Below are 22,348 nucleotides of genomic sequence, written 5' to 3' on the forward strand. Positions count from 1 at the left end.
ACGAGTGGGCCGATGGATGAGGTGGGATATATGAGGTATAATAGCCTATCCAGTGCATACAGAGTAGACTAACGGGAGACGAGTGGGCCGATGGATGAGGTGGGATATATGAGGTATAATAGCCTATCCGGTGCATACAGAGTAGACTAACAGGAGATGAGTGGGCCGATGGATGAGGTGGGATATATCAGGTATAATACCCTATCCGGTGCATACAGAGTAGACTAACAGGAGACGAGTGGGCCGATGGATGGGGTGTAATAGCCTATCCAGTGCATACAGTGTATGATAACTGGAGACGAGTGGACTGAGTGGGCCGAGGGATGGAGTGAATTATATAATGTGGATAGCACGATACCCTATCTGGTGCTTGTACAGTTTATGATCCAGCCATGTACATCCGGTCCATCTGGTATATACATCCTGATCTATACACATACTGTGTGTCTATGATATCAAATGAGATTGACAGCCAATATATGTGACTGAATACATGGAGTTACTAAATATTTACACGGTCATATTTTGCATACTCCGTGCTCGGAGTGCCAACAAAATTGTGGATGCTATCTCGCATATACCACGCAGTGACAATCTTGTTACCCTCTTCCACATTCATGTAATGTCTCACCAGTCAACATGATGAAGCCAGTATTAAGCCAGAGTCATATAGAAATTTGATACCAAGGTTCATAAAATCCATGATGACCGGCTGATAAACACCAGCAGTCGTCATGATATCAAATGCTGCCGGTCGACATTTGGGATCTCTATGAGGGGGTGTCCGGCGATTGCATATGATTGATACCACGTTAAAAATGGATGTCCAGCATTGAAGATGATGGTGCATGTCGTCCAATTGATATTGGGCAGCCCATTTACCAAGCCTGACTTGAGTTTCCATTCCGGCCCAATAAAGATCAGGGTGTATGACTCGAAGTGCAGCAGAGACAATGATACTGGACCTTTGAAGGGATGCCATAATATTGCGACCAGCGTCACCTTTCAGTGCTGCTGATACCTCTGGTGAGAAACCATCTTCTGGGTCGAGATTAGGGAAGCCATGTTTCTACAATAATTCAAACCAGTTGTTTCAATGCATGTGAACCAGATGTACCTCTCTTTCTTGCTGAAACCATGCAGGGGATATATTGATGCAACCGGGAGTGATAATACCATCCGGACTTGGATGGAAGTTAGACCGGTGGGTCCTCCACTGAGAAATCTTGCCTGTCGTTATGCTGTGCTTCATTAAACCACTCATGGAATGTGTAGCACCATGAATATCGTTCTGTGATATATATACAGGTAAGCTAGAATTACAAATGGAAATTGATACAGGACCAACCATTATCATAGCTGTCAGTGCTCCAGGTAAATACCAGACAATGATTCTACCGCCGGAATCAATGACAACAGATGGGGTTGTCAAGAAACGATCCTTTTCAGGAGGAAATTTGTTGAAAAGAATCTCCTCTCGTTTCTCACTTCGACCAGATTCATCTTTGTCCAGGGCGTCATTATATCTGACCATGTCTATTTTAAGATGAACTTTCTGCAGGTGAGTTTACCGGAACAGATAAATGCACCAGAATACCTACCGGGGTTAGAGTAAGCAGTGGCCATCACATTGGCGAGCTGCTCCAAAGCTATACAAGTGTCGATATCCAAGAGTCCAAGGTCCATATCCTTTACCGGTCGGTGAAGAATTGTAGACGTGAAAATCTCATGCACCAATTCACCGGCAAGGTAGGTCTGGTACAAGGCCCAGTCAAGTGGAATGGTAACCATGGCTTGCTAAAAAAAATCAAGTGACAATAAAGCACCACTGTTGTATCTGTTGGAAAAAATAGGTCAACATTCACATGGCCTGATTGCATGGACAGACATCATTTACATTCCGGTAAATATGTCGTGATTGTGTAATAAATTGGCTGGATAGTGGCAGACATTGGGTTGTGGTCTACTGTGAAATGGATACACTGTCATCTATATTCAACTGGTCAATGAGTGCCTGTGAGGATGACACAGCCTTTGTGATTTCATCAATTGGCCCAACCAATCCAGCCAACTGATCACTTGAACGTCTAAGATTCATCATTCTTATCTGCAACATATCCACCAACTCTCTCCCAATTGGTGTCCGGTGCCACTGCACACAAGATGTTGAACCAGGTGTATCCGGCAGCTCATCTGGACCCTGCACAATATATGGCAGAAGGCCGGTCCTCACATGATCAGGCTGTCATAGATGATGTGAGTATCCGGTGTTAACAAGATCTTATAGACCTACCAGCTGCGAAAAGTGCCATCTGACCAAATCCATAACATCTTGGACGCATGACTTGGGTAACATGTCTGAAACCCTGCAACAACCAAGTGATTCCTTCCACCAGTCATTGAAGTAGTCTGGCATATGAGCAATGTCATAGTCATCGAATTTTTTTGAATCTGCAGAGAGGCGCAATGCCCAGATATCCTGGAAAATGGCATTGACATCCAGTCGCCAGTCCGCCAATGTGTGTGCAATCATGATTGAGAGCACATCCTTGAGAAGTTGAGGAATCATAGCAGACAACTGGGTGATAAAACATATATGGATGAAAGGTGACACAAAGGTCTATATGACAGGAAAAGAGGATGAGGGTTACAGTATTGTTCATTGTAGAGGAATGTGAGGCTGTAGTGTGACAGACAAGCTAGGATTATTTACATGCCAACATAAGTATATATTACCTAACAGGTGTTATCAACTGGCAAGCAACCACAATTAAGGTTAACCGGTACCACCAACAATGGTGACTGATACCGGTACTTCTAGCTGAACTAGCATTTTACGAAAAGAATCCTCTGCATGTGCTGCTAGTTGCTCATATATGTGAGATTGTCTGGCAGCATAACATGTATGTCCAGTGAGCCCGGCAGAAGTGGCATTGCGCATGTGACCGAGCCATTGCTTGGCTCTGTGGTTAAAGAAATTGATTGACCACTGCATTTCATGTTTGACGAGAATAACTTCCTCATTCCAACGATCGCGCAGTGCTTTTGTCCGGAGCCAATTAACCCAGTAAACTATTATGAAAACATGTGAGACCAAAGGACTGGGTATATCCAGATGCAACAGACACTCACATTCTGTCATCCAGTCATTCCCTGATGTGTCGCCCTGGACATCCAGAGACCAGAACCATGAAAGAGTGGTGTCCCTCTGACCACGTGCATTTGGATCGGCCACTGCAGAGCTGGCTTTGAGGTCTTCTTTTTTCAAAGGAAGGTATTTCTTCAAGAGGTCGTGGTCAGGGAGTTTGGCCAGTTGCGACCGGCATTTTGAATAGATACTTGCATTGAGATTTACAGCTGTTTCCACTGAGCGAACTCGAGTCCATGCCCTAGTAGATGATGCCTGTGACTTGGCCGACTGGACAGTATTGTGGAATATAAGAGCTTTATCTCCTAAATGAACTCTGATGGCATGGAGTGCGTCATTTGCCTGGCCTTCTCTGAGGGAAATTTCTTCTTTCATGAGATTGGTGAGACCTAACTCCCTGCACCTCACCTCACCAATGTTGGATGGCAGAGGTATGACAGTGAGCTCCGGTTGAAACATGGAAGTGTCGAGTGGGTTCGGATCAGAATTTTGATCATTGTCAAGATCTGAGTAACCTTCATCATCATGGAGCAAATTACGAACACTATTCACAGGACAATCCGGGTCGTTGACATCGACTTCAACTCCAAGATAAGTAGGTGCCATCTCGAGAAAGCTCATGATCCGAGTATAAAGTTTATCCCGGCATCATGCCACTCTCAACAATTGCATATCTGTTGGGTGCATTCATAAACATTTTACATCCTTTGAGAGAGATATTTGGGATTCCTCTATGGTAAGACCGGTTGCGAGCCAAGTGGTGGCTCCTCGGCGACTGGGGGGGTTGATGTCTGGATGTTCAGGGCGATTTTGAGCCTGCAACAGGCGCAACTCCTGCTGTTTTCTTGTTGGAGCTGTACAACAGTATTGTCAGACCTGCCGGAAACCCAATAAAACTTGACACTTCCCTTTCCAACCAGACCTCATAGATGTCCATAGCTGTAGAATCCTTGGCTCTGTTCTCATGAGCGAGTGTCTCCTCTGCCTCCCAAAGAATGACCATGTCAGGGTTGGCTGTCTCGTTGAGATTATAAAACGCAAGTTTGCTCTCTGCAGCACCCTTAATAGCCTCTTTCAACTTTCTGGACAGAGACTTGACTACCGGACGTGCCAACCAGACATGCATTGTATGAGTAGACAATATATTTACATCCAGAGGTGGGCGACTTACTTATACGAATCATTTTCATGAAGTTGCAATCATTCATCTGATAGTCCAATACCTCCTTGCGATGGGGAGTTCCCATGCCCCTGGCCAAAGGAGAGATTATATTCAAAGGCACCCAGAGGGTCTCCATAATCTCTCCATCTATCCTGCCAGTCCCATAGATGAAATTTGATGCATAACGGACAAAGCAGCTGTCTTGATGTCCATGTACATGCCACAAACCGATTCCGGGAATGATATCCATACCGGTTGGTATGGAAAGATACATGCTGGAAGCGATCCGGTCCTTCAAATACTTGTTATACTGACAATTTATGTCATAGAAAGTTATGGCGCGAGATATTCCATCGGTCTTGTAGTTGAGCGCTTGACTTAATACATAGTCCATGTTCATCTGCCTGATTATTCCAAGTAAGAATTGCAAGATCAGCCATTGATGTGACCAGATGAAACATGTACCAACCTTTCGCCTTTCTGAAAGTCCATCATGGAATGTGGGACAAAACATCCATGCCATGCACATGCACATCCTCCTATACCGGTGGCTTCCAGCCTATCAGGAAAATCAGGAAAATTCTTAGCAAACTTATATTACTTATCTTGACTTATTTTTATGCTAAGTTCACCAAGACATCTAAGCAGATAAGTTTTACTTAATTTTGACTTGGAGAATTGTCCACAAAGAAAACATTACAACAGTAAGCGATGCATCTGAGAATTAAGTAATCTAAGGGTAACAACGCCAAGTGCGTGATACACAACATTGAGTGTGCGACTATTACTTTGGCAAAAAATCATGTGACAGCAGGGCAAGTATTATAGCAGTAATATTAGCACCGAATTGCTGCCAATATCGCCAGTATAGTGCTAGCACTACCAGTAGTTAGCTATAAGTACCCATAACTTAGTACTAGTACTATGTAGTTTGGGAATCAGAAGGAAATATAATCAGTATAAAGATAGTATAAGTGGTGCCAGTGAGGACAAGCAAGCTAAGTCAAAATGCAATCTCGTATGCCTGATGGTCAATGTACTTGTTGACATAATAAGTACGGAAAGCATCAAGTGTCTGAGTGTAAGAGAGATAAGTTGGGACAAAGTCATTTCCATATACTGGGATAAGGTGCGCTGCACGAAGTATAGCATTGAGGTGGACCACAGATGCCAAGCAGGTTCCATCTTCAAGAACCTCGGGCTCTACCACCCACATGCCTGTAATCTCATCTGGTAAGTTACGCACACGCTTGAACCAATGCACGAGTGCACAAGGGTACAAGATACCATTGTGTTTGAATGAAAAGAAAAGTCTTACTTGTGCAATGTCGAAGCCGCGCATGCCCTCAGCAGATGGATCGGTACTAATGAAGATGCAGTCGTGTCGTCCAGGACCATTCCCCCAGGTGTCTACAGCACGAATACGTTTGTAGTGCATGCCACCGATTCCTGATATATCGCTTGGAGCAAAAAAGGTGGCGACGGCAGAACTGTATAGTGTGATCTTTTCATAGACCTCCGGAAGTGTAGAGTCGCTGGAAGATGAGTTGGATACCAAGTAAGAACCACGACACTGGTTGCGCAAAAAACGGTGAATAAGAAGTGTGAAGTTTGGTTGGCCGATCTGGTCTGCAACGTCGTCTGAGTAGATCTGTTTTACTATAGTAAAGCTAATTGTTAGTATACCAGCAGGCGGTAGCACGTGTGTGAATGAAGTGCTGCTTACCAACTGTCTTTGCCAAGTCAACATGACCTAGTAGTACTGTCGGCCCATCAACAGCATCACCATCTTCGTCTGCGTTAGCTTCCGAGTCAGCATTGATATTGCTGCGTCTATGTTCAAATTGGGGATTGACGACGGACTTGGTGTCCTCGACATCATTGGTATTGTGAGCATCTAACCCTGCAGATTGAGAGAGTATTATTGTTCATTGTAAGTATTCATGAACTCGAGCATCGCAAAAGTCACAATGCAAGAGATACTAGTAGTAGACTTACCAAGTCTGTCCAAGGTATATGACAAACAACTTCCACGTAGCATCCCTCATTCAGCGAAGTCAATGTGTGATGCTGCCAACTTGTCCAAACACTGATTAGTGATTAGCATTTGACTAAGAGCCTCAAAACAACTAGATTGCCGCCACGGTTCTTTGACGGCCTTTATATGTTTTGATTTGGTGATGGAAGAACAAAGGCCATTTGGTGCGCCAAAAGCTTGGATGAGCTTATGGTAATGGACCAATAAGTGCTGTTGAGGGAGATTGAATCCCTTAGGGCGAACACCAGACGTCCGAAAGATCTCACAGTACTTATGGAAACGCTCGACTGCATTGTCCATTGCTTTAAGGCTATTTGTGTCAATAATGTTGCGCCGAGCAATATAAATAAAATCAAGCAACACTTGCAAAGCCTGCACCATCTCCGAAGGTACGTGGCCTTCAATGGCAGGTATATAGACCTGTAAATTGATTAGTTAATACTACCACAAATAATGTTGAAGTACTTGTTAACATACCTTCATGAGCGCTTTAGAGTCATCACCAGTCCATTGTTTGAACCCTCGGCCCTCCGGAAATCATTGAAGACCTGTAAAGGCCGGAGCAAGAGAAATGCTGGAAGTAGAAGTAGAACATTAGTGCATTAAATAGTAGCACTGACAGAGTGCATTCAAAGCGAGACTTACCGATGGTCAATGTCATCCAATATTTTGTTTGCTTCACTTCGCGAGTATTGAGCTTCGATGTAGTCGTGCACCCAAGTAACGATGTGGTCTTTAAAAGCTCCCTTGATGAGCTGGTGCAAGATGTCGGGGGAGAGGAGCTCATGTATGTCAGCCCATGGGAAATAGTTGGTGAATGGCTGTAAGAGTTGTAAGTTATCAAAAAACAGTGACGATGAGCTATTATACGAACTACAATGTCCCCAACAAGTCCGTATTCGTCCCACAGCACGCCTAACTCAAACTCCTCAACTAACACATCAGTGTGCTCGTGAGAACGTCGACCATACATGCCTTCATTGAGATTATCTGCTGGTGCGGTACATCTAGACAGATGTGTAGTAAGTAGATAGTACTAAACTTGAAAGCACTAGTATAGTTGAACATGCATAATAAAACACTTACTTTGGGCACCAATTCTGCACAATACATGCGAGCAGAGCTTGCTCTGGATAATCAGCTATGTATGGACCAAGCCCATACACAGCTCGTCTAAAATGACCATCGGGACAGCGGACAACCTCAGGCTTAGTCATTCCAGGCTGAAGTGTTTCAAGCATCTTGGCAAGCGAAGAGTGTAGAAGCTGGCGGCAGAACTTGGGGAAATGTGCGTCCTTGGTGGACTCGTGATCAGCTAGTAAATACATTTGTCTAATTAGTATCATTGACCCGGGGAATATCAACAGACATGATTAATAGAGTGCACAAACTTTTTGGGATGGCTAAGAAGCCAAGTAACACAACACCATTACGGTGTGCACACCGCACGTTGTTGCAGATATTACCAATTGACATGTAGACCGGCCAATACTGGTTATGTCCAGTGGCAACGGACACCGTTGTCTTGTCACTGCCGAGGATAATGGGCATGAACATCGACCCAATTGTATCTGGATCTTCCGCAATCAAGTCCTGCAAAAAGTGAGACATCAGAGGAATGAGTGAGTAAGACTTACGGCCTGCTTCCAACACCAGTCACCTGACATGAAATCTTGGAATCGATGTGCTCCATCATTAGTACTATACTCCTGCAGCAGTGCATAGTCGAACTCGTCCTTGAAATCGGGGTTAGAGATAATGTTGTGTACGAGGAGTCGAGGATCTCGGAACCACACGTCGTACTCGCACGTCATCCATGACGGAACATCACCATTGGGAAGTGCTCCATTATACTGTGAACTGAAGCTTTGCCACAGAACACCACCGAGAGGAGTTGAATCGATAGTGTTATACATGTCAACATGGTTTTTGAATGGTGGGGTGGCGCCATGAGCTGCCAATGAAGCAGCCCACAGATTAAACACAAAGTCGATGTCACCTCCAGACATTTGGTTGCAATGGTATAGGAAGTCTGCAACTTCAAATTCAACCCAATTATTGTAGGGCATCCAGTCATCGGGCCCACGATCTGTTGAGCATGGAGGTGGAGTATCCAAGGGTATGTAGTTCCCTTGTTCATCGCAGATTCTCCCTTTGACGAGTAGAGTATGAGTACAATTTACAAGTATCAGGAGAAATCACATACCGTTGATGTCAGGATGGTACAATCTAGTAGTAATGGGAGGAGGAGCCATATGATTTCGGGCCTGGGACTGTCCATTCAAGTTGGAACTGGCACTATAACTTGAGGGAGGACGATCTGTAGCTGACTCATTTGCGTCTCGTTCAGTATCATCCAAATGCCCGCCCTCAAAATTATCCTGTGGCACGCGAGGTTCCATATCGTAGTCGTAACTGTCATCGTGATTGTTATCCCAGTGTAACGGGTTAGATTCTATATTAAATTGATTATGACTGCCACCACCATAACTAGCAGAAGCATTGTCTGAATCACCCAATCTGTGCAAATTTGAATGTAATGAGTTTGACGGGGAATGCACAGTGCCAGATTGGAGTCAAGACACTGAATGTGATGAACGTGGCAATGGTGAATGTGGCAATGGTGAACAGGGCAATGGTGAATGTGGCGATGATGAACGTGACAGACTGTGGCGGTGACTTGCAGAGTGTGAACTACTTGAGGAGCCTGAGGAATGCGAGACTCAAGATTCTTCAGCATCCAACATAAGTTCAGTCGGATGCTGGGATCGTATGTGAGCAGTACGCCCGGACCTATTGTAAAAATGGCGGATGCAGCCTGCTGCTAGACATGGCAGGGTAGGCTGAGGGCGGCTGAGTGTGTGTGTATTATGGGTGTGGAGGTTGGTGCTAGCTGGCATTGCAAGTAGTGCGATCACTGGCACCCTCTGAGTCCAAGCTTTGAACATTCAACCTGAAGAACTCACAAAGAATCACTGGCAGTTAATAAACATGAGTTCCACACGTTTTTGCAATCAAGAGCCTTCCAGAACAACATGAGTCAATGATGCAGCCGACTTGAACAACATACCATCATGCACCTCGATCGACGCAGTAAGCAGACATAGCATGGAAGTTTGCCAAGATCTCCTAGTTGGGAGGATAGCAGCCTATGCTCGAAGATGCCCAGCTAGAGAGAAGATTCAGCGTTCTTATACTACTTCGGCGATAATACATTCGCACGAAGGATCTGTCAGGGATAACCCCAGTGCCTAAGTTGTCCATCTCAGAGAAACTGGTAGGGTCTTTGGGAATAATAGGTGACCCTATGCAGGGCGAAGTTCACTGGTAATGGGGCTAGGGTTGCTGCTCCTCACCATTGAATGTGTCATGACGATGCATGCTAAGGTGTCAGCCAAAGGTATACTAAGGAATGGGGTTGACATGTGAAGTGCCTTTGCTTTCAGGGACATTCCACGCTTAGACTTTGGTCATGATGTAGAACATTTAATATTGGTAAGAGGAGAGGAACAGCACTACGACCAAGGTGAATGAGATGATGAGAATCTGAACAAACACCATGCCACTCTGATCGGCAGTCCAGTAGCACATCAATTAGAAAATGTGTGAATGTCATAGCTGGGGTTCATTACCTGGCAGGCTCACATTCAACAGCTCGTTGATGGATGAGGCAGGTGGAAGTGGTCCATTCAAATGTTCGCGTTCAACTGCTCGTTGATGGATGAGGTGGGTGGAGTTGGTCCATTCGAACATTCACATTCAATGGCTCGTTGATGGATGAGGCGGGTAGAAGTGGTTTCTTTGAACGTTCGCATTCAACTGTTCGTTGACAGATGAGGCGGGTGGAAGTGGTCCATTTGAACGTTCACGTTCGATGGCTCGTTGATGGATGAGGCGGGTAGAAGTGGTTTGTTCGAATGTTTGCGTTCAACTGTTCGTTGACAGATGAGGCAGGTGGAAGTGGTCCATTCGAACGTTCGCATTCAATGGCTCGTTTACGGATGAGGGAGGTGGAAGTGTTCAATTTGAAGTCAACTTCCTCAAATGGTCTAGCATCAACAACTCGGTTACAGCAGCACGCCAGAACATACCTCAGAAGATTCAATAGCACAAGGGCCGGCATTCTTCAGGTAGCCTGGGCAACAGGCTGAAATGCCGAAGAAGATGCTGAAGGAGTGGGATGGTGGGTACCTGAATTGATGATCATAGCTAAAACAAATAAGAATCAGCTTAGTACCAAACAATATGAATACTAGTAGGTGCTATCACACCTTTTGTTATGGGGGAGGTTCTAGATGTGGAAGAAGGCGGTCAGCTCACCGATGGAATCATCGAAGATGAAGATGACGAAGAGGATGGTTACTCCCGTGGGGAGAGCTTGCGTGGTGAGACAAGCAAGAGATGGAGCCGACTTGTCCGCTGTGCGGTTTCCTTGTCAAGTGTTGTTGATGGGTTCACCTGGGTGGAGGGTAACGTGAATGGAGGGTTGAGGGTGTATTGGAAGCGAAAGTGACGGGATGGCTTGAGGAAGATTATTAGGAGCGCGAGGAAGAGGAATGGAGGTGAAGTGGTCATCATTGGACCGACGATTCTATGGATGTTGATGCTGAGGATAAAGATGCCGATGAATCATCAGAACAGAGCAAAGACGACAAAAATGATTCTGAGGAAGTCACGGCGATAATCAGGAAGCGCGGCATCTTTCTGGTGCATAATCATTCTTCCATGCTTGCCTTACTAGTCCTATAGCTTCATAAAAAATGATTAGTGACCAGATAGTAGAGATCATAACCATACTCACCATGGATGACTTGGAAGTATGGCAATGTACTATGGTGAGGCGTGGGCGCATGGCAAAATCCTGAAATTGTCCAAGTCTAAATTTGAACCACGTTAATTACCACGTCTGCACTTGATGGAAATCGCTCACCTTTCAAGTTTTGCACCTCTAATCACGACTATGTCTACTCGTCGTGCTACACGAGCCAAGAATGCGGCTCAGCACCCTGGTCTTCTAGACTTGACACCGAAGAGGAAATGTCGCATGAAGGCAGAAGTAGCTGCAGATCGTCAGGCTAAGTTGGAGGTGAAGAAAGAGAAAGAACGTGCCAATGATGCTGGAATCAAACGTGTCGCTGACTATGAGAAGAATCAAGCAGACAACAACGCACTTGCTGATGCCACCCCATGGGTTGTAGTCAAACCAAGGCCAAGGCCGATCCCTCGAAAGGCCAAACCGGAACTCCCTCCTGCAGATGATGGATGCTGGGGGTCTTGCACTGTCATGTGCTGCGGTGCGTGATCATTTTATTTATATTGATATAATTTTTTCATGGTACTACCTCCACCGGCACTGCTTCTAATTAGGTTGAACGAGCTTTGACACTCTGGTCCACCCATACGCTGACTATCAAAATGGTTCGGGCTGCTAAGGGTAAAAATATCACTTTGCCGAAGACGCTGAATCAATCGACCGGTAAGGTATCTAGTCGACAAACGGGATTCAACGGCATCTCTTGGGGTACATCTACGCGAGCCTATGCAAAGGAAATCGTGAAGAACCTGCACGATGACAAATTCAACACTATCATCGCATCTGCAATGGAATTTTCAAAGAAGAGTCGTTGGCCTTGTGATGATATTGCTGATGATGTCGCTGAAGATGAACTCCTTGATCTGGATGAGCGTGCTCAACTAGTTGATATATCAGACACCGAATCTGAGTCTAAGGGAGATGGTGACTCTGGCGCAGAGTAATAGGAGTCTTATACTGACCTGTACCTCCGACAAGTTGATGGTGAGTGTTTTTTTCATTATTTTTACCTGACACTAATATTCAATTCATTTAAGCTTCTAACTTGCTAGTAGTAGGCTACCATTGCTACTACTACTCTTGCCAGTGGACTTGGAGCTGGTACAATGCCGCGCCCATCGAGTCACCATTGGCAGCACTGCTGTACTAGCTACTATTAGTAGTACTACTATCCATTAAAGCCTCTTGTGAGTAGGCATGTCTTGACAGTCCTTATTATGTTTGTTTTCTCTTGTCTGCCACCCTTTTGTTCTTACTCGCACTTGAATCATGATGAATGTCTTTGGTACTGCTACTATGGGCGCTTTCTTGCTGCTTGAGTGACTGCTTAGCACACTTTAAGCTCCTTAGTGTTCAGGCTGTAAAACTTAAGAATTAAGTACATGAAATAAACAGTTTTAAGTCATTATCCTTACTACTAGGTGTCTTGGTCTTTGACTTACTTTTGACTTTATATCTCTTGACAGCCTTAAAGCGCAGACTTATTTAAATTTAGAGCCAAATTTTTAAACAAAATTGTCCTTAGCGCTACTGATCTACTTGACTCGACTTGGCTTTATACCAAGCACTGTCACAGTCTAGCACTCACTGCCCGGAGTGTGTACTTTAGTTACTAATAAGACTGGAAATAAGAGCTGCAAAGTCTAATTCATCAGAAGACCCTACTTGTTTTAAGTCAGGGCCTACTTAGACAAATTTTGCTTAACTGTACTTAAAAATTTTGTCAAGTCATACAAAGTTCCTTTAAGTTGTGGTAAGTAATTTTATGATTTTCCTGATGGCCCTTTGCTGCGAGGCGTTTGCTTGATTTACTGCCCGGTGATTATTGCAATCCAACCTTTGGACATGGTCTTGCGCAATGGACAAATGTTTCTTGTATCTTTCATTGGAGACCATGAACCCCAGACCATCCATCAATGAAACTTCATCGGATGGATTCACAGGATGCATGTGCTCAGCTTTAAAGTCTCCATCCATGACCAAATATCTAGTCATGAGCCAGGAAGGTGTATCGTCCGGCTGGGCGACTGTACCAGCAGACAGGTCCAAGTTTATACCCGGTTGCGGACATGCCAGACAAAATAGAGCGAGATCACCGTCCTTTGGCTGGTCATCTTTGTGGGCAAATCCATGCCACTTGTAGAGCTTGCATTGTCGCCACTGCCTGGCAGCTCTCATGAGCTCTCTGTAGCGATCCTACAGATATCATTCTTTAATAATCGGAATATGAAGTACAGACTGAAACCCAGCTCACCAGAACCACCATCGGAAATATGCTTGAGGTGAGTCTGCGAATTTTGCTGTAGTAATTCATGGCCGATGTACCGCACTCAAGATTGTCTAACAGAAAGTCGTCCAAGACAGCAAATGTGAATGCAGTTTTTGGTCTGGTGAAAGACGCTGGGAACAAGCCTGCTTGAAAGAGCTGCATGTCTCGGCTGAGAGCACCGGGGCAGTGGCAATACCATATGGAAAGGGAGTGAACACTGGACTTGTCTACCACAGTTATTGCCGGATGATCTGGGTCTCTGACCGGTGGAATGAAAGATCTCTCTGGATAATCATCATCTATATTGTTGTTGGTGTCGGTATCTGACCATTGAAAGAAGTCTGATGAGTAATCGGTGCTGCTGGGACATGGAGTGCAGTCATGAGCAAGGTGAATGTGCAGGCCAACTTTAATGAGTGAAGTTTCTTGAAAAAATGATCCAGTCCATTGACTGATGCAATGGAATAGATGTCTTTGATGCTGGATTCTGCAACAGTCTGTGCAAAAAAGTGGCTCATTGAAACAGCCATGACATCTATACACCCCATCCTTCTTGCAAACTGAGCAAAGTTGGTCGGCTGGAGGGGCTTCTCTGACCATGAGTGAATTTATGTAGTCCTTGAACTTGCATTTCCATTGCCAAAGATATGAATTCTGACTCTGTATGATCCAGTCAGACTTGGGAAATGAAGATAACTGACATAACTGTTGCTTGCCTGAGATTTCGGAAATTTAGGCTGGGGGATGTGACCTTGGTCAAAGTCAAAGTCAGCACCTTCATAGAGCAAGTGAGGGGACCCGGATTTATGCTTTGAGGGAGATTTTGTCGGTGATGATGTTACTGAATGTGTTTTTCGAGCCCATGAATCTTTCACCCAAGATGACCTGGATCCTCTGGTTGTATTTTTTTCCTTGAGCTTATACAGCTGAGGCAATCGTTTCATAGGAGGGGTGTATGTGATTCCCTTTTGTTTCGTCTTTGCCATATTGACTGGAAAGGCTAAGTGTGCTGTAAACTTGATGACTTGTAGGCACATGACTTCGCTGCAGTGTCTTCCATCAATTCCGGACTCCAGGTGATTTGAACGGTCAAGATTACCAAATGTTCCCTTCTTAGTCATTGAACGACCCAGTCATCAAGGGACCAATTGATCCGGTGTTTTCCAGACTCTGAATGGTTTGATCGGTCGGGATTACCACATTGTTCCTGTGATGTCACTGGAGATCTTGCAATATTATCTCTGTTTGGGATATATTAAAGTTGGAGTCACTGAGGTTGCCATAGTTGCATCATCTAACAAACATTGTAATCCTGCCATTAACCAGAGATTTCATGTGCAAGTTAGATGACAATTGACTGTATAAAGTACGTCGACTGGAGGGTACATTTCAAGGTTTAAATACTTCTTTCTAGCCAGTTTTCTGGAGTGTTGGTCTTAGAAAGTGATTCTGTCAATTAAGAGGATTCGGCAGAAATATATACATCTTTTTGATTGGATGGTTGACGAGTCTGGCCAAGTGAATACATTGATTAAACTTCAGTCGAGGGCACTGGCATGGCAAAACATGCTCTGAGAGAACAGTTCCAACCAAAACCCACTCTAGAGATAAACAGGCTTCTTGTTTGATCTTCAGGACACCAGCTGTTTGTATCCACATTCATGCTGGCCTCCAAAGTCATCTGTGATGATGATACTTACTCAAGCAAGTGGTGGAATATGATTGCACAGGGCCTGTATGCAGTATTTGAGGGCTGTATGCTGCTCATATACTATATAATAAAGGTCTAAGTCTTTATGCTTTTACAGTTCTACATTCTATACATCAGAAACACATGTGATATTGAGGGAATCACGCCAATGAACAAGTGTTGGACAATCTCTTGTTCGGTTTTCTGTCACGTACTTCGGTTATATCTGTATGCAGTATTTGAGGGCTGTATGTTGTCCATATAGTATATAATACATGTCTAAGTCTGTATGCTTTTACAGTTCTAAGTTCTATGCATCAGAAACACATGGGATGTTGGAGGGCATCATGCCAATAAACGAGTATTGGACAGACTGTCTCTTGTTCGGTTTGCAGTCACGTACACCGGTTATGTAGCCTAATACTGTGGGATACACAAGGATCCTTGCTTCAACCAGGACATCAACTGCTCCTCAACTACTTTGCCATGCCCCGATCCAACTCTTCAGTCGACAGCACCAAAAAGACCAAGCAGAAGAAATTGACCGAGGAAGAGGTGCTGGTCTTAAAATCCCACCTAGAAGAATGGAAGGAAGCCACTGCCAATGATAGAAAAAAGATTCTGAAGGCCATCGTAAAAGAGGCCAAGGTACATGCCCCTACTATGGATGACCGGTCCTTGAAGAACAGGAAATATGTGAGCAGTTGAACTCCAATTTTTATGCATGTGACCGATTTTATCATGATGTATTGAGATGTACCGGGACTGGTTATATAACCAGAGACCTGAAAAGACTCGAAAGAAGAAGGCCAGCAAGTTTGGTCAGAAATGGACTTCCCGGTTGGTGATAGAACAACAGTGCAAGGATGATATCATTGAAAAGAGCAGAGCAATGCCGGGATCCAAGAAGTTCATTGAAAGATATCAGCCAACACTAACTGCAGTCATGGCCAGTCTTTCTAAAGAGGAGCTAGAGGAAGCCCAGAAGACTGCGATCGAGTGATCTGCCAAGGCTCCTCCTGCAGCCGTCCAGGCGGACTTTGCAAAGAAGAAAGCACCCAGCATGATGAAGGATCTGGCAACAAAGTTGTGGAAGCAGGCCGGTATGAGAATTTTTATATTATCAGCATGGAAAACAGAGGAAGACGAAGTGCGGATCAATGGGTGAGTTCGACTTCACATTCAACAGGTAAAGATATACTGATCCAGCTGAAAGAATCGACTTCAATGAAAAGTTGGAGGGCAATAGTTCTACAGATACCAAGGACTGGAAGCCCATGTTATCAGAGTGGAATGCCTATGCTGGAGAAGAGTTCGGTAAGCTTCTGTTTGAATATCTTGCCGTCATTTGGTCGAGTACTTATATGACTTGCAGTGTTACCAGAAGTTGACTTGAATAACGACGACGATGATAATGAGGGGGAGGTGAAGAAGAGCCGGAAGAAAGGTAGGAAGAAGGACAATTATCCTTTGGAGGTGGATAGCTACGGGCTTCCGGTCATACCGGACGTTAAAGAGCTTAACCTAGAGAGTAAAAAGCATCTTATCTGGACTTTCCTCACAAAACACTACAGTCAGTTTCACAAATGATGCATCTGATGATTTGATCGACTGACCAGCTATGTGGCAGGGTTGTGCAGCCAACAACCAAAGGCATCTGTGCCTTGGGCCTCGGTGAGGAAGGCTCAGGGTGACTTTATTGTGGCCAAGTTCGTACCTACTGGCTGCAAGCTGGACGATCCGTCAAAGATTCGGCTTGTTGACGCTGACCGGCTATTGGAGTTGTGGCTCCAAAGACAGAAGAACCAGGTTTGCCCAACCTTTGAATTCAAAAGCTGGGAAGGCAATGATAAGAGGATGAGAGAACCAGCAGAGATAATCTCCGGCAACAGTTCCGACTCACTACCCAGGGTTCCGGTGAAAAAGTCAACTGGAAAGCCCAGGAAAGCCCAGGAGGAGGGTGGGACAGGAGTCGAGTAGTGAGGATGACGATGACGATGACGATCATGAGGATGACGACAACAAGGACAAAGACGATGACAAGCAGGAGGAGGGAGAGGAGGATTCACAACCTTCAAAGTCAAAACGCACCAACAAGTACCACTGAGCCAATCCAGCTCCATCTGATTCAGAGCACGAAAATCCTCCCCTACTGGTGAAGAAACCCGTGCCGGTCCCAAAACCCACAAAAAAGCAGGGTAGGGTTGATTCCATTCAACCTCATTCAGAGTCAGATTGTTGGCCACCGGTTAAGAAATCCAAGCTCGCTGCAAGCGGAAAGGGACAGTCAGAAGACAACACTGGTACCGGTTCTGTGCAATCAACCGGTAATCATGTTCATGAACCTCTGCCTGTGTCTAAAAGTCGTGAATTTGGTCCTACATCAGGTGTCCAGATGAGGAAGAACAAGAACAAATCACCGGCGCCCAAACCAACACCTCCTTCCCCAAGAAAGTCTACCAGAAGGAAAACCAAAGGATCTGACCCCCAGATTACCAATCCAGAGCCAAAGTGCTCTCTTAGAACTACAAAGGTGTCTTATAAAGCTAACTTTATGTCCAAGTAGTCAGTGGGATATATGGACACAAGTTTGCAGCAGACAGGTTGTAGATAGCATTTGACCGGATATATATATATAAACACTTCAGGTTGAAAGTTGAGATATTGAGATCAGTTGACATGCCAGCACTGATAACTCTTGTGCACAGTCAAGAACTTGCTGTATTGCAAAGGCTTCATCCGGTGTCATGGTATCACCAGCCCGGTCCATATCCAACCGGTGCATTGCTACATGCAAATCACCTACAGCCCTCTGAATCACAAATCCAATGGAATCCGGTCGACTGACAGTGACTGAATGTCAACAATCAACAGTACAACATCTTTGAAAGAATGATCAACTTACAAGACTGATCCAGATCAATGTGTACCGGATCCATCTCGAAACCCATCTCTAAAGGGTTTTCTTCTGGTGGAATATTGTTCCCTATATTCAGAAAATCATCTGCCGGATATGTGTTGAAGCCCATATCCAGAGCCCCATCTTCTAGTCAAATATAGTTTCAAATGAGTAAGTCAATTTATAGGATGAATATTCACGACATGCCCATGTTACCAGCTGGATCATCGACGTCAATATCAAACCCCAAATCTAGCTCATCTCCATCATCTGGCTGTGGAGGAAATCCCAAGTCCAATATCTCATCATGTGACCGGTTGTCATCCAATGAGATGTGGAATTGCATATCCAATATGTCTGACCATGGTTGGTGGTGATTACCGGTCATCTGGTCATCATCAGACAAAAGAAATCCCAAGTCCAATGACCGTGAGTCAACTTGTGTCTTCAAGCTTTTACCATCCTTCCATATGTCATGAGCTGACAGGACATCTAGATCTTCAAAACTAACATCAATTGTCCTTGCCATTGCTCAAGATGAGATGAGCTTACATTCGCCCATGCTTGTGCAATCCATCAAAGGGTTTTTGTAAGAGCGCTCCTCGTGCCCTTCCTCCAAGATGTCAAATACTGACATGCCGGATAATGTCAACCGGTACATTGTGGGCGGCAATAGTTGCTTACCTTCTTCCTCACTAGATACTTGTTGATTGTGCTGAGGAATTGCCAATGATCGCATCCTTCTGTGTTTCTTGAACGGGTTGTATAAATCCACGGTCTTCATGAGATCACTGGAAGAACCAATGTTCTACTGGAGCCTGTGACCGGATGATCTGTTCACAGGTCAGCTGGCAACAATTAATTACGGATGACGTGTCCGGATGATGTGTCAACCACACGATAAGAAATTGAAAGCTAAAAATAGACGATGACAATGATGAGGTGAACAATGGACTCGGATATGTCTGAGTCGGACTGGATAGCCGGTTGTTGAAATTTTTACAAGTGTGGTAATTGTACGTCTCTTCCGGGTGACTTGTCCACTAACTCTCTACTGCAATTATCTCACTACCATGTCTTCTCACTCTACTTCTCCTTCTGCTGCTGCTGCTGCCAACCAGGCTCTCATCGCTCTTGTTGCCCGGCTCAATGAGGTGGTTCAACAGGTTCTCCGGTTGCAGTCTGAGGAGGAGAAAATGGACTTAAGCCGTGGAATTGCTCATTAAGTGGTATGTTTTGATGTCCTGTCGGTTGCCTGTATTGATAGTAGGGCCCCAGAATGACGCCATTCGTGTGTATGGGAGGGACACTTCATATGTTCCCCCTGGGCTGCTGTCACTCGCAGCTGAAATCTTTCGTGCTCAGAGGCGCACCACACAATTGGTGGAAGTACCGGATTGGAACCGTCTTGGTAATAATCAGGATATGTGCATGAAGCATTCATTGTACAGTAAGACATTGGGTCATGCACCTGCTGGTAAGTGTATTCCTCCTCATCCCACCTGTACTCACACCTGTGACTGCACAGTGCCTGCGCCTACTCCTACTCCTGTTCCTGCTCCTGCCCCTCCTTCTCAACCTGCACCAGCACCAGCTCCCACACCGGCACCGGCACCTGCACCTGCACCGGCAGCTGTGCCATCTCTCAGCATTTGCATTCCCAGACATGCAGCATCCGGTGATATGGCAACGGCAGGGCCGTCAAATCGCCGGAAACGTCGACCAAGTACTAGCCCACCTTTGCCTCGGGTCAACCGGTCCCGGAAGATTGTCCCGAAGTCGAAGGAAATGTTGTCAGATACTGACACTACTGACGATGACAAGGTGAAGGGGAAGGCAAAGGCGATGGGGAAGGGGAAGGGGAAGGCACTGGAAGATGAGTATAGCGAGGTTGTCGATGTCGATGATCTTCTGGATGTTGAGGTAAGTCTTTTGTCGCGTTATTCAACATTACTGACGCAGCAAACAGCCCCGGAAATCAATGCGAAAACCGACGAAAAAGAAGGCTGTTGCGCTGAAGGCAACTGAGCCAGTTGTCATGGAGGATGATGAAGAGGACGAATTGGAGGATGACGATGACGATACACAAGGCAGGGCAAAGGCAAGTTCATTACTTTCTTCATGGTTACCGGTCCATCACTTATCCGGATGCAGGCCATTGTCAGACCAGGGAAGCGACAAAAACTGGTAAGATTTGCTTGTTGTCGCACTGGTTATATTTAATGCTAACATTATTTGATAGTCCATGAAGCCCAAGGGCAAGCCCACCGGCAAGAAGGGCAAGGTCCAAGAACCGGTGAGTCTTCCTGTCAATCCCATGTTCTACTAAACTCATTGCTCATAGCCCCGCATTGATGGACCCTTTCCGCCTTGTGACAGATGCCGGGCAAAGGCTGTGGATTGTTGCCCCCGGTTGATGAAGAGAGGTGATATCACCCCAACTTGCTCGTTGTGCAATCAATGGAAGATGGCATGCATCTGGGGCGACCCAGCAAGCACACACAGTACCTCTGCCACCACCATCACCCCCACTGCACCACCTGCCGCTGCAGTCGCCACTCACTCCAAGATGATCCGGTCCAAAGCCACCGGACAGAAGATCATCAGGAAATCTAAGGGGAAAGGTGAGTCTTCCGTTTCCTATTGCTTTCTATTCTAATTCATTCCTGTAGACAAGGATATCCGGCATCCTAGTCCAATCCAAGAGGAAGAGGGCATTGATACTGATGTCCAGATGCTGGACGCCCCACAGATGACCAGTGCCGGTGGTGCTTCAACAGCACCGGTCCCCTTGGCGTGTGCAAACGACTTCTCTCCTAATCACTGGAAGGAACCCAGCGAGGACGTGATTCCACCTCCATCACCAGTCATGGCCCCAGAGGACGATATCTGGTTCTCGCCATTACCTCCTGTTTACAACCTGCCCTCCCCTGTTACGCCTTCCAGACCGGGTCAATTCACACAGCACCCCCTCTCTCATGACCAGATGGAGGCCATGTTGGCCCAAATTCGCACTGAGATGGAGGAGCTGCGAACACGCGATCGGATGGACATTGACGTCTGGCATGATGGCCTGGAGCATCGCATGGACATCGCAGAGGCATGTAATGGTGCCATGTCTATGAAGATGGATAACTTAGAGCGGGATATGCATGTGCAGCAGGAACTCCTCACTGAGTACAGTGCTGAAGTAAGAGGTATTGTCAGGTATCTGAGGGAGCAGAGATCCGGTCAAGCGACAGCATCACCTCCACCGTCCTTCAATCCACACCCTATCACAGCCCTAGACCCATCTATCAGTGTGTTTGCCCGTACCATGACTAACAACGTGTTCACCCCAGGTGTATCTTGGATTGGTACCCAGACTGGTGGTGATACATTGGATGATGCTACAGATGGCTTGCCGGTTGCAAGGCACAACCAGGTGCCATCAACTTCCACCATCATCCCTTCAATGATCATGAGGGAATCCGGCCCGTCTGTTCCTCCGGTTGTTGCACCTCCTGTGCAATCTCCTGTTCTCCCGGTTGCTGGGCCATCAAATGTGGAGGCTGGCATGCAGTCCATCTCAGCTCCCTTGTCACGCCCGTGATTTGGACCTCTATCACACCAAGGTCAATCAGTGAGCAGTAGGCATCCACGCAAGCCTTCCGGTGACGGGCCGACATAGTACTAGCCTATATCATTGACATTTATGTATGTACTAGTCGTTTACATTGTGTTGTCAACTTTGTGCTTTGAATGTTGAAGATAATGCTTCATTTGAATAACCTGCACTGCGCTAGTAAGAATGTTGCTGTACTGGATAGCATAGCGCACTTCCGGCTCATCTGTATCATCCATTTCACCTTCACCTCTATTACATACACAATGCTCGTCCGGCCGACTCATCTGTATCATCCATTTCACCTTCACCTCTCTCAATCACAGCGCACTTCCGGCTCATATGTATCATCCATACCACCGGTAAATATTTCCATTGCCTACCGGATGGGATATCATGAGGCCCACCTGTCGTCCATTGCACCCGGTACCATCAGCCCACCCGTCTTTCATAGCACCCGGTACCCTTAGCCCACCCGTCTTCCATGGCACCCGGTACCATCAGCCCACCCGTCTTCCATGGCACCCAGTACCCTTAGCCCACCCGTCGTCCATTGTACTTGGCATATTGGCCCACTCGGCCCAATCAGACCCATCCCCCTGGCCCATTCGTCATCCATTGCACATAGTATGTACCGGCCCACTCGTCTCCATTGCGCACTACATTAACTGCTATTCACATAGATAGCCTATATAGCACATTCCTATACTACCCTATACATTATA

The 22,348-nt window shown here is 45.7% G+C and overlaps 11 protein-coding genes across 11 annotated transcripts; 4 read left to right on the forward strand and 7 right to left on the reverse strand.

Moving 5' to 3' along the window:
* Positions 1-634: 634 nt before the first annotated feature.
* On the reverse strand, positions 635-2,569 carry HD556DRAFT_1441098 (uncharacterized protein; the record flags this gene model as incomplete). Its single annotated transcript, XM_041306230.1, has 6 exons — positions 635-1,069; positions 1,118-1,291; positions 1,349-1,551; positions 1,602-1,797; positions 1,982-2,242; positions 2,294-2,569. 6 exons carry the CDS (start codon positions 2,567-2,569, stop codon positions 635-637), a joined length of 1,545 nt encoding a protein of 514 aa, XP_041162194.1.
* A 207-nt stretch (positions 2,570-2,776) lies between these two features.
* Positions 2,777-3,754, reverse strand: HD556DRAFT_1441099 (uncharacterized protein; the record flags this gene model as incomplete). Its single annotated transcript, XM_041306231.1, has 2 exons — positions 2,777-3,072; positions 3,133-3,754. 2 exons carry the CDS (start codon positions 3,752-3,754, stop codon positions 2,777-2,779), a joined length of 918 nt encoding a protein of 305 aa, XP_041162195.1.
* A 193-nt stretch (positions 3,755-3,947) lies between these two features.
* On the reverse strand, positions 3,948-4,802 carry HD556DRAFT_1441100 (uncharacterized protein; the record flags this gene model as incomplete). The annotated part of the gene is made up of 3 exons (XM_041306232.1): positions 3,948-4,246; positions 4,320-4,714; positions 4,780-4,802. 3 exons carry the CDS (start codon positions 4,800-4,802, stop codon positions 3,948-3,950), a joined length of 717 nt encoding a protein of 238 aa, XP_041162196.1.
* Positions 4,803-5,313: 511 nt separating this feature from the next.
* HD556DRAFT_1441101 (uncharacterized protein) lies at positions 5,314-8,750 on the reverse strand (the record flags this gene model as incomplete). Its single annotated transcript, XM_041306233.1, has 11 exons — positions 5,314-5,969; positions 6,037-6,213; positions 6,615-6,768; positions 6,826-6,836; positions 6,897-6,922; positions 6,994-7,169; positions 7,223-7,355; positions 7,435-7,663; positions 7,740-7,941; positions 7,986-8,500; positions 8,555-8,750. The coding sequence occupies 11 exons, from the start codon at positions 8,748-8,750 to the stop codon at positions 5,314-5,316; spliced, it is 2,475 nt and encodes an 824-aa protein (XP_041162197.1).
* Positions 8,751-10,500: 1,750 nt separating this feature from the next.
* On the forward strand, positions 10,501-11,026 carry HD556DRAFT_1465732 (uncharacterized protein; the record flags this gene model as incomplete). The annotated part of the gene is made up of 2 exons (XM_041308357.1): positions 10,501-10,531; positions 10,608-11,026. The coding sequence occupies 2 exons, from the start codon at positions 10,501-10,503 to the stop codon at positions 10,859-10,861; spliced, it is 285 nt and encodes a 94-aa protein (XP_041162198.1). The 3' UTR covers positions 10,862-11,026.
* A 282-nt stretch (positions 11,027-11,308) lies between these two features.
* On the forward strand, positions 11,309-12,105 carry HD556DRAFT_1441103 (uncharacterized protein; the record flags this gene model as incomplete). Its single annotated transcript, XM_041306234.1, has 3 exons — positions 11,309-11,542; positions 11,604-11,642; positions 11,716-12,105. 3 exons carry the CDS (start codon positions 11,309-11,311, stop codon positions 12,103-12,105), a joined length of 663 nt encoding a protein of 220 aa, XP_041162199.1.
* Positions 12,106-12,958: 853 nt separating this feature from the next.
* HD556DRAFT_1218068 (uncharacterized protein) lies at positions 12,959-13,670 on the reverse strand (the record flags this gene model as incomplete). Its single annotated transcript, XM_041296734.1, has 2 exons — positions 12,959-13,357; positions 13,416-13,670. Coding segments are annotated over 2 exons (654 nt in total), but the record flags the coding sequence as incomplete, so codon positions are not given.
* A 123-nt stretch (positions 13,671-13,793) lies between these two features.
* On the reverse strand, positions 13,794-13,970 carry HD556DRAFT_1199705 (uncharacterized protein; the record flags this gene model as incomplete). The annotated part of the gene is made up of 1 exon (XM_041296358.1): positions 13,794-13,970. A coding segment is annotated over one exon (177 nt), but the record flags the coding sequence as incomplete, so codon positions are not given.
* Positions 13,971-15,606: 1,636 nt separating this feature from the next.
* Positions 15,607-17,604, forward strand: HD556DRAFT_1306649 (uncharacterized protein; the record flags this gene model as incomplete). The annotated part of the gene is made up of 8 exons (XM_041299945.1): positions 15,607-15,816; positions 15,875-16,073; positions 16,146-16,284; positions 16,337-16,437; positions 16,496-16,693; positions 16,751-17,080; positions 17,253-17,447; positions 17,516-17,604. The coding sequence occupies 8 exons, from the start codon at positions 15,607-15,609 to the stop codon at positions 17,602-17,604; spliced, it is 1,461 nt and encodes a 486-aa protein (XP_041162202.1).
* Positions 17,605-17,764: 160 nt separating this feature from the next.
* Positions 17,765-18,803, reverse strand: HD556DRAFT_1441106 (uncharacterized protein; the record flags this gene model as incomplete). The annotated part of the gene is made up of 5 exons (XM_041306235.1): positions 17,765-17,973; positions 18,026-18,166; positions 18,236-18,517; positions 18,572-18,649; positions 18,704-18,803. The coding sequence occupies 5 exons, from the start codon at positions 18,801-18,803 to the stop codon at positions 17,765-17,767; spliced, it is 810 nt and encodes a 269-aa protein (XP_041162203.1).
* Positions 18,804-19,092: 289 nt separating this feature from the next.
* On the forward strand, positions 19,093-21,611 carry HD556DRAFT_1306651 (uncharacterized protein; the record flags this gene model as incomplete). The annotated part of the gene is made up of 9 exons (XM_041299946.1): positions 19,093-19,228; positions 19,290-19,496; positions 19,548-19,942; positions 19,989-20,150; positions 20,174-20,206; positions 20,262-20,315; positions 20,364-20,643; positions 20,692-21,318; positions 21,361-21,611. 9 exons carry the CDS (start codon positions 19,093-19,095, stop codon positions 21,609-21,611), a joined length of 2,145 nt encoding a protein of 714 aa, XP_041162204.1.
* Between the last annotated feature and the right edge of the window lie 737 nt (positions 21,612-22,348).

Source organism: Suillus plorans (genome assembly GCF_016647745.1).
Source record: "Suillus plorans strain S12 chromosome Unknown HD556scaffold_17, whole genome shotgun sequence".
Lineage (NCBI taxonomy): Eukaryota > Fungi > Basidiomycota > Agaricomycetes > Boletales > Suillaceae > Suillus > Suillus plorans.